This window comes from Chiloscyllium plagiosum, unplaced genomic scaffold, assembly GCF_037043375.1.
Source record: "Chiloscyllium plagiosum isolate Xiang-an unplaced genomic scaffold, Cpla_swu_hap1 HiC_scaffold_30, whole genome shotgun sequence".
In the NCBI taxonomy this organism is placed as follows: domain Eukaryota; kingdom Metazoa; phylum Chordata; class Chondrichthyes; order Orectolobiformes; family Hemiscylliidae; genus Chiloscyllium; species Chiloscyllium plagiosum.
The window spans coordinates 21,582-34,349 of record NW_028270168.1 but is presented as its reverse complement, the minus strand read 5'-3'; the positions used below and the strand labels follow the sequence as shown (position 1 = coordinate 34,349).

The 12,768-nt window shown below is 42.9% G+C and overlaps 1 protein-coding gene across 12 annotated transcripts in view; it reads right to left on the bottom strand.

The window, feature by feature from the left end:
• tmem39b (transmembrane protein 39B) overlaps positions 1–12,768 on the bottom strand; it is a 137,339-nt gene that overhangs the window by 109,999 nt on the left and 14,572 nt on the right. For all 12 annotated transcript variants that reach the window (XR_015752107.1, XR_015752106.1, XR_015752108.1 and 9 more), the window contains exon 3: positions 11,984–12,067. Coding sequence is in view for 8 of the 12 variants with exons in the window: in XM_087976641.1 (XP_087832767.1) it covers positions 11,984–12,067 (84 nt within the window). In the remaining 4 variants the exon portion in view is untranslated. The remainder of the gene's footprint in view (positions 1–11,983; positions 12,068–12,768) is intronic.

Genomic DNA, 12,768 nt, shown 5'->3' with positions numbered 1-12,768 from the left:
GTTCCGGAGTCCTGAGGTCATGATGCAGTTGTATAAGACTCTGGTGCGGCCGCATCTGGAATCTTGTGTGCAGTTTTGGTCGCCATACTATAGGAAGGATGTGGAGGCACTGGAACGGGTGCAGAGGAGGTTTACCAGGATGTTGCCTGGTATGGAAGGAAGATCGTATGAGGAAAGACTGAGACACTTGGGGCTGTTTTCATTAGAGAAAAGAAGGTTTAGGGGTGACTTGATTGAGGTGTACAAGATGATTAGGAGGTTAGATAGGGTTGACAGTGTGAACCTTTTCCCGCGCATGGAGTCGGGTATTACAAGGGGGCATAGCTTTAAATTAAGGGGGGGTAGATATAGGACTGAAGTTAGGGGTAGGTTCTTCACTCAGCGAGTCGTAAGTTCATGGAATGCCCTGCCAGTAGCAGTGGTGGACTCTCCCTCTTTATGGGCATTTAAGCGGGCATTGGATAGGTATATGGAGGATAGTGGGTTAGTATAGGTTAGGTGGGCTTGGATCGGTGCAACATCGAGGGCCAAAGGGCCTGTACTGCGCTGTATTCTTCTATGTTCTATGTTCTAAATGTCCCTGACAATTACATCTGCCAAAAATGTATTTACCTGCACCTCTCTCAGACCGCATGGACAGGCTGAAGTGGCAGTTGGACACAGCATGTAGGTTCTGATAAGTGTCACAAATAGGAACTTCAAGGACATGGCCATTCCCAAAGTTGAGGCAGGTGGGGCAGGCAATCAATGCAGGAGGACCCGGTGGCTATTACGGTGGCAGAAAGGACCTTTGAGGACTCGTCTACTGAGGTAGAATGGGCTGAGGTTAGGAACAGAAAGGGAAAGGTCATCCTGTTGAGAGCTTTCTATAGGCCTCCAAATAGTTCCAGATATGTAGAGGAAAGGATAACAAAGATAATCCTGGATAAAAGCAAGAGTAACAGAGTAGTTGTTATGGGGGTCTTTAGTTTTCCAAATATTGACTGAAAATACTATAGTTCGAGTACTTTAGGTGAATCAGTTTTTGTCCAATGTGTGCAGGATGGTTTCCTGACACAGTATGTAGACAAGCCAACAAAGGGCGAGGCCAACCTGGATTTGGTACTGGTAGAAGAACCTCACCAGGTGTTAGATTTGGAGGTAGGTGAACATTTTGGTGAAAGTGACCACAATTCGGTTATATTTACTTTAGTGATGGAAAGGGAATCCAGGGAGGCGATTGCAGAGCCTTTGGCTTTGATCTTTATGTCGTCATTGTCTACAGGAATAGTGCCAGAAGACTGGAGGATAGCAAATATCGTCCCCTTGTTCAAAAAGGGGAGTAGAGACAACCCTGGTAATTATAGACCAGGGAGCCTTACTTCAATTGTGGGCAAAGTGTTGGAAAAGGTCATAAGAGATAGGATTTAGAGGATAGATCTAGAGGGGAATAAGTTGATTAAGGATAGTCAACACGGTTTTGTGAAGGGTAGATTGTTCCTCACAAACCTTATTAAGTTTGAGATGGTGACCAAACAGGTGGAAGGGGGTAAAGTGGTTGATGTGATGTATGTGGATTTCATGTAGGCATTTGATAAGGTTCCCCACGGTAGGCTATTGCATAAAATAAAGAGGCATGGGATTGAGGGTGATTTAGTGGTTTGGATCAGAAATTGGCTAGCTGAAAGAAGACAGAGGTGGTGGTTGATGGGAAATGTTCATCCTGGAGTTCATTACTAGTGGTATATTGCAAGAATCTGTTTTGCGGCCAATACTGTTTGTCATTTTTATAAATGTCTAGATGGATGGGTCAGTAAATTTGCTGATGATACTAAGGTTGATGAAGTTGTAGATGTTGCAAGGAGCTGAAGGATGTTGCAAGTTACACAGGGACATAGAACAATACAGCACAGAACAGGCCCTTCGGCCCACGATGTTGTGCCGAACATTTGTCCTAGCTTCAGCATCTATCCATGTACCTATCCAATTGCCGCTTAAAGGTCACCAACGATTCTGGCACTGCCACTCCCACAGGTAGCGCATTCCATACCCCCACCACTCTCTGGGTAAAGAACCTACCCCTGACATCCCCCCTATACCTTCCACCCTTCACCTTAAATTTATGTCCCCTTGTAACACTCTGTTGTACCCGGGGAAAAAGTTTCTGACTGTCTACTCTATCTATTCCTCTGATCATCTTATAAACCTCTATCAAGTCACCCCTCATCCTTCGCCGCTCCAATGAGAAAAGGCCTAGCACTCTCAACCGATCCACGTACGACCTATTCTCCATTCCAGGTAACATCCTGGTAAATCTCCGCTGCACCCTCTCCAAAGCTTCCACATCTTTCCTAAAATGAGGCGACCAGAACTGCACACAGTACTCCAAATGTGGCCTTACCAAGGTTCTATACAGCTGCAACATCACCTCACGACTCTTGAATTCAATCCCTCTGCTAATGAACGCTAATACACCATAGGCCTTCTTACAAGCTCTATCCACCTGAGTGGCAACTTTCAAAGACCTATGAACATACACCCCAAGATCCCTCTGCTCCTCCACCTTACTAAGAACCCTACCGTTAACCCTGTATTCCGCATTCTTATTTGTCCTTCCAAAATGGACAACCTCACACTTGACAGGGTTGAACTCCATCTGCCACTCCTCAGCCCAGCTCTGCATCATATCTAAGTCCCTTTGCAGCCAATAGCCCTCCTCACTATCCACAACTCCAATCTTCGTATCGTCTGCAAATTTACTGACCCACCCTTCGACTCCCTCTTCTAAGTCATTAATAAAAATTACAAACAGCAGAGGACCCAGAACTGATCCCTGCAGAACTCCACTTGTAACTGGGCTCCAGGCTAAATATTTACCATCTACCACCACTCTCTGACTTCGACCGGTTAGCCAGTTCTCTATCCAACTGGCCAAACTTCCCACTATCCCATGCTTCCTGACTTTCCGCATCAGCCTACCATGGGGAACCTTATCAAATGCCTTACTAAAATCCATGTACACTACATCCACTGCTCTACCCTCATCCACATGCTTGGTCACCTCCTCAAAGAATTCAATAACACTTGTAAGGCAAGACCTACCCCTCACAAATCCGTGCTGGCTGTCCCTATCAAGCAGTGTCTTTCCAGATACTCATAAATCCTATTCCTCAGTACCCTTTCCATTACTTTGCCTCCCACCGAAGTAAGACTAAGACTTACTAGATAAGCTGCAGAGGTGGCAAATGGAGTTTAATGTGGAAAAGTGTGAGGTGATTCACTTTGGAAGGAGAACAGGAATAAAGGGTACTGGGCCAATGGTAAGATTCTTAGTAGTGTAGATGGGTGGAGATATTGGTGTCCATGTACATAGAAACCTGAAAGTTGCCACCCAGGTTGATAGAGTTGTTAAGGCGGCATACAGTGTGCTAGCTTTTATTGATAGAGGGAATAAGTTTCAGAGCCATGAGGTCATGCTGCAGCTGTACAAACTCTGGTGTGGCCGCACTTGGAGTATTACGTACAGTTCTGGTCACTGCTTTATAAGAAGGATTTTTTTTATTAGATTCCCCAAAGTGCGGAAACAGACTCTTCTGCCCAACAAATCCACACCGACCCTCCGAAGAGCAACCCACCCAGACCCATTCCTGTACATTCACCCCTGACTAACGCACCTAACACTACGGGCAATTTAGCATGGCCAATTCACCTAACCTGCACATCTTTGGACTGTGGGAGGAAACCCATCTAGGATGTGGAAGCTTTAGAAAGGGTTCAGAGATGATTTACTAGAATGTTGCCTGGTATGGAGGGAAGGTCTTCTAAGGAAAGGCTGAGGGACCTGAGGCTGTTTTCATTAGAGAGAAGAAGGTTGAGAAGTGACTTAATTGAGACATACAAGATAATCAGAGGGTTAGACAGGGTGAACAGTGAGAGACTTTTTCCTCAGATGGTGACGGCTAGCATAAAAAGACATAGCTTTAAATTGAGGGGTGATGTATGTAGGACAGATGTCAGAGGTAGTTTCTTTACTCAGAGAGTAGTAGGGGCGTGGAACACCCTGCCCGCAATAGTAGTAGACTCGCTAACTTTAAGGGTATTTAAAAGGTCATTGGATAAACATGTGGATGAAAATGGAGTAGTGTAGGATAGATAAGTTTCAGATTGATTCCACAGGGCGGTGCAACATCGAGGACCAAAGGGTCTGTACTGCGCTGTACCGTTCTAAGTTCTATTTCCCTTTCGGAGCTGAAAATGTGTTGCTGGAAAATCGCAGGTCAGGCAGCATCCAAGGAACAGGAGAATCGACGTTTCGGGCATAAGCCCTTATGCCCGAAACGTCGATTCTCCTGTTCCTTGGATGCTGCCTGACCTGCTGCGCTTTTCCAGCAACACATTTTCAGCTCTGATCTCCAGCATCTGCAGCCCTTACTTTCTCCTCTATTTCCCTTTCAAACAAGTAAAGAGAAACATTGATTATCCGGCATTTGATTAACCGAATTTTGGATTATCCGAACAAGATCCCAAGGTCCTGATCTTGGCTAACTACGTTATCTGGCAATCGATTATCAGGCATTTGATTAATTGAACGATATACTCCCTGCCCATGTCCTTCGGATAATCAACGTTCCTCTGTAAACCATTTTGGATAATGTTGGAATGGGGAATGGAATGGCAAAAGCAGTAGCCATAACAATTGCACTACAACTGAATGTGTTGCACAGCAGGGAGGATCAAAGTGCAGGTGAGCAGTGATGGCTGGTGACCCTATCGTCAGGAGCACAGATAAGTATTTCTGTGATTGCAAGTTAGACTCCAGAATGGTGTATTGCCTCCTTGGTGCCAGGGTCAAGGATGTCTTCAAGTCGGTATAGAACATTCGGAAAGGGGAGGGTGAACAGCCAGAAATCATGACCCATATTGAAACTAACAACATAGGTAGGAAGAATGATAAGGCCCTGCAAAAGGAATTTAAGTTGTTAGGCAGAAAGTTAAAAAGCAGAACTTCTACGGTTCTAATCTTGGAATTACTCTGTGTGTCACATGCTGGTGAGGCCAAAAAAGGAAGATATTACAACTGAACACGTGGCTAAAGAGCTGGTGTAAGAGGAAGGAATTCAGATATCTGGATCATAGGGATCTCTTCCAAGGCAGGTTGGACCTGTACAAAAAGGACAGGTTGCACCTAAACTGGAGGGACACCAACACATTTGAGGAGAGGTTTGCTAGTGCTACTCGGGAGGGCTTAAATTAGTATGGCACGGGGTTGGGAAGCAGAGCATTAGGTCAGCCATGTGAAAAGGTCAAAGTTAAAAGAATGAACAAGCAGTGCCAATTTAATGAACAAGGTAGAACTATAAAACGTATTGAATAAGACAGGAGTGGAAATAATAAAAAGATGCTGAAGGACAGGAGAGAGTGTACAGCCAAAATTAGAGTTCTTTGTACATACAGTAGCCAGAGACGTAGCTGCAGGACGGTCAGGACTGGGAACTAAACATACCAAAAGGGATGAAGAAAAGAGCCATGGGAGTGGGGTGGCATTGCTGATTGTAAACAGAATAATTTCTGTGGTGAGAGAAGATGTAATGAGGAGAAAGCATCCAGTAGAGACGTTATGGTTGTAACTGAGAAAACGTATAGAAACTAAAATTCAAAATACAGAGTCATATCCAAGTCAAAGAAACCATCTTGCTTGGCACCAAACCCACAAACATCCATTCCCTCCACCATCAGTGCTCAGAAGCAGCAGTGTGTGCCACCTTTAAGATGCAACGCAGAAATTCACCAAGGTTCCTTGCACTTTTTTCAAATCCATGACCACTTCCATCTAGAAAAACAGAGGCATACGGTTGCTACTCAATATCAGTGGTGGAGGAGTGAGTTTTTGTGGATGTGCCAATCAAGCAGGTTGCTTTGATCTGAATGGTGTCAGCCTTCTTGAGGGTTGTTGGAGCTGCACCCATCCAGGCAAGTAGGGAGTATTCTATCACACTCCTGACTTGTGTCTTGTTGATAATGGACAGGCTTTGGGGAGTCAGTAGATGGGTTACTCACTGCAGTATTCCTAGCTTCTGACCTGCTCTTGAAGTCATTAGGTTTGTGTGGTGGGTCCTCTTGAGTTTCTAGTCAATGGCAATCCAAGGACAATGTTAGTGGGGGATTCACTGATGGCAGCATCATTGAATGTCAAGGGGCAGTGGTTAGATTGTTTCTTTAGGGTGATGGTCATAGCCTGGCATTTGTATGGTACAAATATAATTGGCACTTATCAGCCCAAAATTGGCTTGTTACATTTGAAATGGAATGCTTCAGTATCTGAGGTGTTGCAAATTTTGCTGTATTGTGCAATCATCAGCTAACATCCCCACTTCCGATCTTGTGATGGGAGGAATGGCTGTTGATGAAGCAGCTGAAGACACCAGGGCCTACACTGGGCAACTCCTGCAGAAACATCTGGAGTGGAGACGATGGATTTCCAACAACTACAACCATCTTCCAATGTGCCAGGTATAACTTCAACCTGCAGAATGTTTGCACCCTGACACCCATCGATTCCAGTTTTGCTAGGGCTCCTTGATGCCATACTTAATGAAATGCAGCCTTCAGGTCAAGGATTTTCACTTTTATCTCAATTTGTTGAATTTGTCCTGCTTTCAGTGTACTGGGCATATGTGGGCAATATTCCAAATTGCCAGATAGTTGACAGTGTTGTACATGTATTGGAAGAGCTTGGCTAAGGGAGTGGCTTGTTCTGGAGCACAAATCTTCAGTACTATTGCCAGAATGGTGTCAGGGCCCATAGTATTTACAGTAACTAGTACCTCCAACCATTCCTTGACATCATGTGAATTGAATTGGCTGAAGATTGGTAAGTGTAATGCTTGGGATCACTGGAGGAGGCAGTGATAGATCATCCACTTGGCACTTCTGGCTGATCGCTGTGAGTTCTTCTGCCTTGTCTTTTGCATGGTGGTATTGGGCTTTTCCATCATTCAGGATGGGATATTTGTGGAGACTCCTCCTCCGTGAGTTGTTGGAATGTCTACAACCATTCCTGACAGGTTGTAGCAGGACTGCAAAGCTTAGATCTAATCCGCTGATTGTCAGATCACTTAGCTCTGTTATCATTTGCTCCTTATGCTGTTTTGCACACAGTACTCTTGTTTGGTAGCTTCACCAGCTTGACACTTTGTTGTTAGGTATGCCTGGTGCTGGAACTGGCATACCTTCCTGGACCAGTCCATTGAACTAGGGGTGATCCCCCAATTTGATTGAAATGGTTGAACGGTGGATATGCTGGGCCATGAAGTCGCAGATTGTGATGGAGTACAATTCTACTGCCGTTGATGGCCCACATGCCTCATGTCAACTCCAAGATGGTTGCAGAGTAGCAGGGCTGAGCCCAGGGCTCATTCGATCCCATCTGCTTTCTTTCTCTTTTTATTTCTTTTCTTCTTTTTGCTTTTGGACTTTTCCCTCTAAAGCCTGGAGAGGGGCAAATAAAAGAGGAAGCCTCCAGAGGCAGCAGCAGCAACACCAGGATGAGCCAGACATGGCTTCACCCTTGCCCGGATCTCACCGCAAGCCAGGAGCAAACTCTGGGTTAACTCCCCCAGCCCAGACTCATAGGTTGAGCCGTGGCTCCAGGACTGCGGTTAGGCCCAGGAGCCTGAAGAAGGGCCATGATGAACAGGAGGTATGGAACCCTCAAATCCCCAGGCCAATGGCTCCAGCTCAGATGCAGTGGTCGTGATTTTGACAGCAGCATAGATCTATAACGGAGACGTCAGAGTCCCTTACAGAAATCTGGCCAATGTCAATCAGTGACTGGAGGAGCAGCAGAGAAGGAACAAGAAGAGGAGAGAATGATGACTTCTATTGTGGTAAAACCTTGCATTAGTTTAAGGTTAGAGTGGAAAGAATAAATGGGAACCTGAAGGGCAACCTTTTTTAAACAAAGGATTGTATGCAAATGGAATCAGCTGCCAGTAGAAGTGATTGAGGTGTGTACATTAATAACATTTAAAAGACATTTGGACAAATACATGGATAGCAAAGGTTTAAAAGTATATGGGCCAAATGCAGGGAAATGGGGTTAGCGTGGATGGACATTTTTTTGTTTGGCATGGACCGGTTTGGGCTGAAGGATCTGTCTCTGTGCTGTAAGATTCTATGTTAACCTTAAGAGAATTCTGAACTAAGACTCCCAAGTCTCTTTGTGCTTCAGATTTCTGAAGCTTTTCCCCACATAGACAATAGTCTACACCTCTATTCTTCCTACCAAAGTGCATACCCTCACCTTTCCCCACATTGTATTCCATCTGCTTCTGCTTTGCCAACTCTCTTAGCCTGTCCAAGTCCTTTTGCAGCCTTCCACCTCTTCAACACGAACTGTCTTTCCATCTATGTGTCATTTGCGAATTTAGCATCAATGCCCTTAGTTCCTTTGTCCAGACTGATAAGATATAATGTTAATAGTTGTGGTCTCAACATGGACTCCTGTGGAACTTCACTAGTTATAGGTTGCCATCCTGAAAAATATCCCTTTATACCCACTCTATGCTTGCCAGTCAGCCAATCCTCTATCTGTGCCAGTAACTTGTCCCTAACACAATTGACTCTTATCTTATTTAACAGTTTCCTGTGCAGCATCTTGTCAAAAGTCTTCTGGAAATCCAAATAAATCACATCCATTGGCGCTCCTTGTTTGTTACCTCCTAAAAAATTACTAACAGATATGTTAGGCATGACCACCTCTGGACAAAGCTGAACTGACTCAGCCCTAATTTACTGAGCACTTTGAAGGACTCTGCAATCTTATCCTATGTAGATGAATCTAAAATCTTACCAATAACTGAGGTCAGGCTAACCAGCCTATAATTTCCCATCTTCTATCTTCCTCTCTTCTAACCTAGGAAAAAGACCTCATCTATTTACCATAGCCATTTTCCAATCCTCTCGGACCCTCCCTGACTCCAGTGATTCCTGAATGAATACCATCAATGCTTCTATAATCTCCGGCTCGCTCCTTCAGAACTAGGGTATGAAAGAGATATGCGAGCTAAGTTTTTCACACAAAGGATGGTCAGTGCCTGGAACGCATTGCCAGAGGTGGTGGTTGTGCAAGCAGACACAGCAGCAGCATTCAAGAAGCACCTGGAGAATACATAGATAGGAAGGGAATTGAGGGGTACAGATCTTGAAAATGAAGACAGGAAAAATGTATTGGTGCAGGTTTGGAGGGCTGAAGGGTCTGTTCCTGTGCTGTATTGTTCTTTGTTCAAAACATTAGGTTGTTCTCTCTCCATGGATGATGCCTGAGCCACTGTGATGGCACTGTTGCCTTCATTGGTCAATGCATTGAGTTTTGGAGTTGGGATGTCACATTCAGGCTGTACAGGACACTGGTTAGACCACTTTTAGAATACTGCATTCAATTCTGGTCTTCCTACTATAGGAAAGATGTTATTAAACTTGAAAGTGTTCATAAAAGATGTTGCCATGATTGGAGGCTTGGAGCTATAGGGAGAGGCTGAATAGGCTGGGGCTTTTTTCTCTGGAGCTTCAGAGGCTGAGGGGAAACCTAAAAGAGGTTTATAAAATCATGAGGGGCATGGATACGGTAAACAGATGAGGTCTTTTTCCTAGGTCCAAAATTAGAGGGCTTGGTTTAAGGTGAAAGGGGAAAGATTTTAAAGGGACCTGAGGGGCAACTTTTTCATGCAAAGAGTGGTGTGTGTACAGAATGAGCTGCCAGAGGAAGTGCTGGAGGCTCAAAATTTAAAAGACATCTGGATGGGTACATGAATAAGAAGGGTTTCGAATGATAAGGGCCAAATGCTGGCAAATGGGGCTACAGCAGATCAGGATAACTGGTCGACGTGAGTGAGTTGGTCTGAAGGGTCTGCTTTCATGCCATATAACTCTATGACTAGGACCTAAAACTAGAACCACAGACCCAAATGGAGAGACAAGCCTTTAGGACTGAGATAAGGAGGAATTTCTTCAGTCAGAGAATCTGTGGAATGCATTGCTGCAGAGGGCCATAGAGATAATTTCATTGTGTGTATTTAAGACAGAGTTGGATAGGCTCTTGATTAGTAAGGGGATCAACAAATTATAGCGAGAAGGCAGGAGAATGGAGATGAGTAACATGTCAGCCATGATTAAAAGTAGTGCACATTGATTGGTTGAATGGCCCGATTCAGTTCCTAGACCTTGTCATCAAGTTGATGACTTTCATATCCACAACAGGAGAAGACTGTCCATACCAATCAGCAATCAATTTTCTGATCAAATCTTACTCTGCGCGCACACACCCAGATGACGTGGTTCCTTATCATTCCTTCCCCCACTGCTTGTAAAACAGCAGTGTAAACAGAACTCTCAATGATTTCCAGTATCTTGTGTTTAAAAATACACCAACTTCTTCTATAGTCCTTCATTTTAAAACAACCCTTTCCGATTTTGGCCCACAATTAAAAATAAAGATGCAGTGTTTAAAACACTTTGCCATTTCATTAAAAAAATGAAACTTGCATTAGAAGTCTAATGCTACAACTATACAATTTAAATACTATAGCAGATGGTTTATCAAGAGCAATGACGAAAGAAAAGAAATGTGATCAAAATGAACTTGTATAGATGATAGTAGAAAAGTGTTATGTATTTGAATGCCATATTATCAAAGTGAAAGCTATATAAGTAGGATAGATGTCGTGATCAGGAAATTGAAATAGGAAATCTAAAAGCTACCTTTTCAGTTTGTTTTTTGCAGGGAGCTATAATGTAAGTGCAAATCAAATATCATTATTATTTAGAAACAGAGGTCTACTGTGGACAGAATAATGACTAGCCTTATGCTTGATTTGTATTTATATATTGAGAGAATTGAAGAGGGGAAGCATGGTTTTCATTTCAATTTCATACTAGATTGTTTGGAAATATGCATACATGCATTTAAATGAAGCTTTAAGTCAGCACAAGAGAAGACCAAAACTGCGGTGTCATCCTTAGACACAGAGAGACAAAAAAACAGAAAAAAGTTATTTTAGACAGCGAGAGCCTTCCAAAAGGTCAGTGAGTGCAGATTTCTTTCAGACACAAAAACAAGTCATTCAGAAAGAAAAAAGCCTGTGACCTTTATAGCACTGTCCAAAACACTGAGCAGAAAAAGAAGTTCTGAGTGGCTTTAAGTTTTCAAACAGAAAAGCTCCAGGAACAGAAGATTTTACATGCTACAAGACTTTTGAGTGCATGAAATTAAGCAGCATATGTTTAAGGAATAAGTTAGTTGCATTAGCAGTTTAAGGGTTTTAAGAAGAGACATGAACTAAAGAAGTTAATGTTGAGTGAATACAGACTCTTGCCAGAAAGAAATTAAAAGCTTTGCCAACTGAACAAGGAACATTAAAATCGAAACAGAGTAGCTCTTCACTGAGGTTTGAGTATCTGTAAGGTTGCTGTAGGCGGGGCAGAAGGATTCAAACTTTCTTTCAGATATTTGCAATAAGACCACTTTAAATAGTTCTTACATTGTATAAAGTCGTTTACTTCTTCTAACTGTCGCATTTAATAAACAATGATATTCATTTGTTGAAATTACATTGGCAGACTCCTGTGAATATGTTCGCTGACTGACCATCATGATAAATAAATTGGAAAAATAGAACTTATGGGTTATTAAACAAGGTTTCACTTTGTGGCTTGTCCAGTATTATCATCAGCTGGGATCATAATAATTGCCCACTTGGACTGTGGAGACTGAACAATCTCATTTTATTAGTTTGGGGTAATTGGGATTTTGATGGAAATTGTTTTCATCCACTCTAACATATTGATGGAAAAAGTCAAATGTACTGTTTATGCTGCAAACTGTAGCAGTTTTTACTAAATTGTTTTAAAAGAATTCAGCAGAACAAAACAAAAAGGCTTCTCCGCCAGTATGTACCCATCTGGAAAAGTGAACATTACTTAAAAGCAGAAGTTATATGGAGCTTACCTCTTTTACAACTGCAATTATAAGACGACGGGCCAACACAATAATAGCGAGGACTAATAAATTGTAGTCAATCAGATGGAAATTCTACAAATGGAGAGAAAACCATACTTCAACATGATTCATCATTTTGTTGTAGTTTCACAGAATATAAGAATACAACAACAGTCTTTGCCTGCTTCATCACTCAATACGATTGTCACTAATTTTCTCTTTCAACTCTACGTTCTTGCCCAGTTCTTATGTCCCTTGATGCCCAGACAGACCAACAATCTGTCGATTTCAGGCTTAAAAATACTGAAGAATTGAATACCCTCAAAATTCTGGGGAGCACAATTTCAAATATTCATAACTCTGCAATGAACACACGTCTCCCTTATCCTGAGATTGATCCCTTATTCTGAAATTTTGTCCGAGATTCTAGATTTCCTTAGCTAAGGAAAATAACTCACTGCCCACCCTAACAACCCCCTTCAGAATCTTGCATGTTGCAATGAGATCACCTTTCATTCTTCTAAATTCCAGAGAACATAGATCCAATTTACTCAGCCTCTCTTCCCAAGAACCAATCTACTGAACATTTTTTTTATTCATCCACAGATGTGGGCAGCACTGGCTGAGTCAGTATTTATTGCCCATCTCTAATTGCCCAGAGGGCAGTTAAAAGTCGACCACACTGTTGTGGGTCTGGAGTCATAGAAAGGTCAGACTCCCTTCCCTTCCCTAAAAGATGCAAGTGAGCCAGGCACGTTTTTCCTGGAAATTGATAAACGTTTGACAGTCATCAT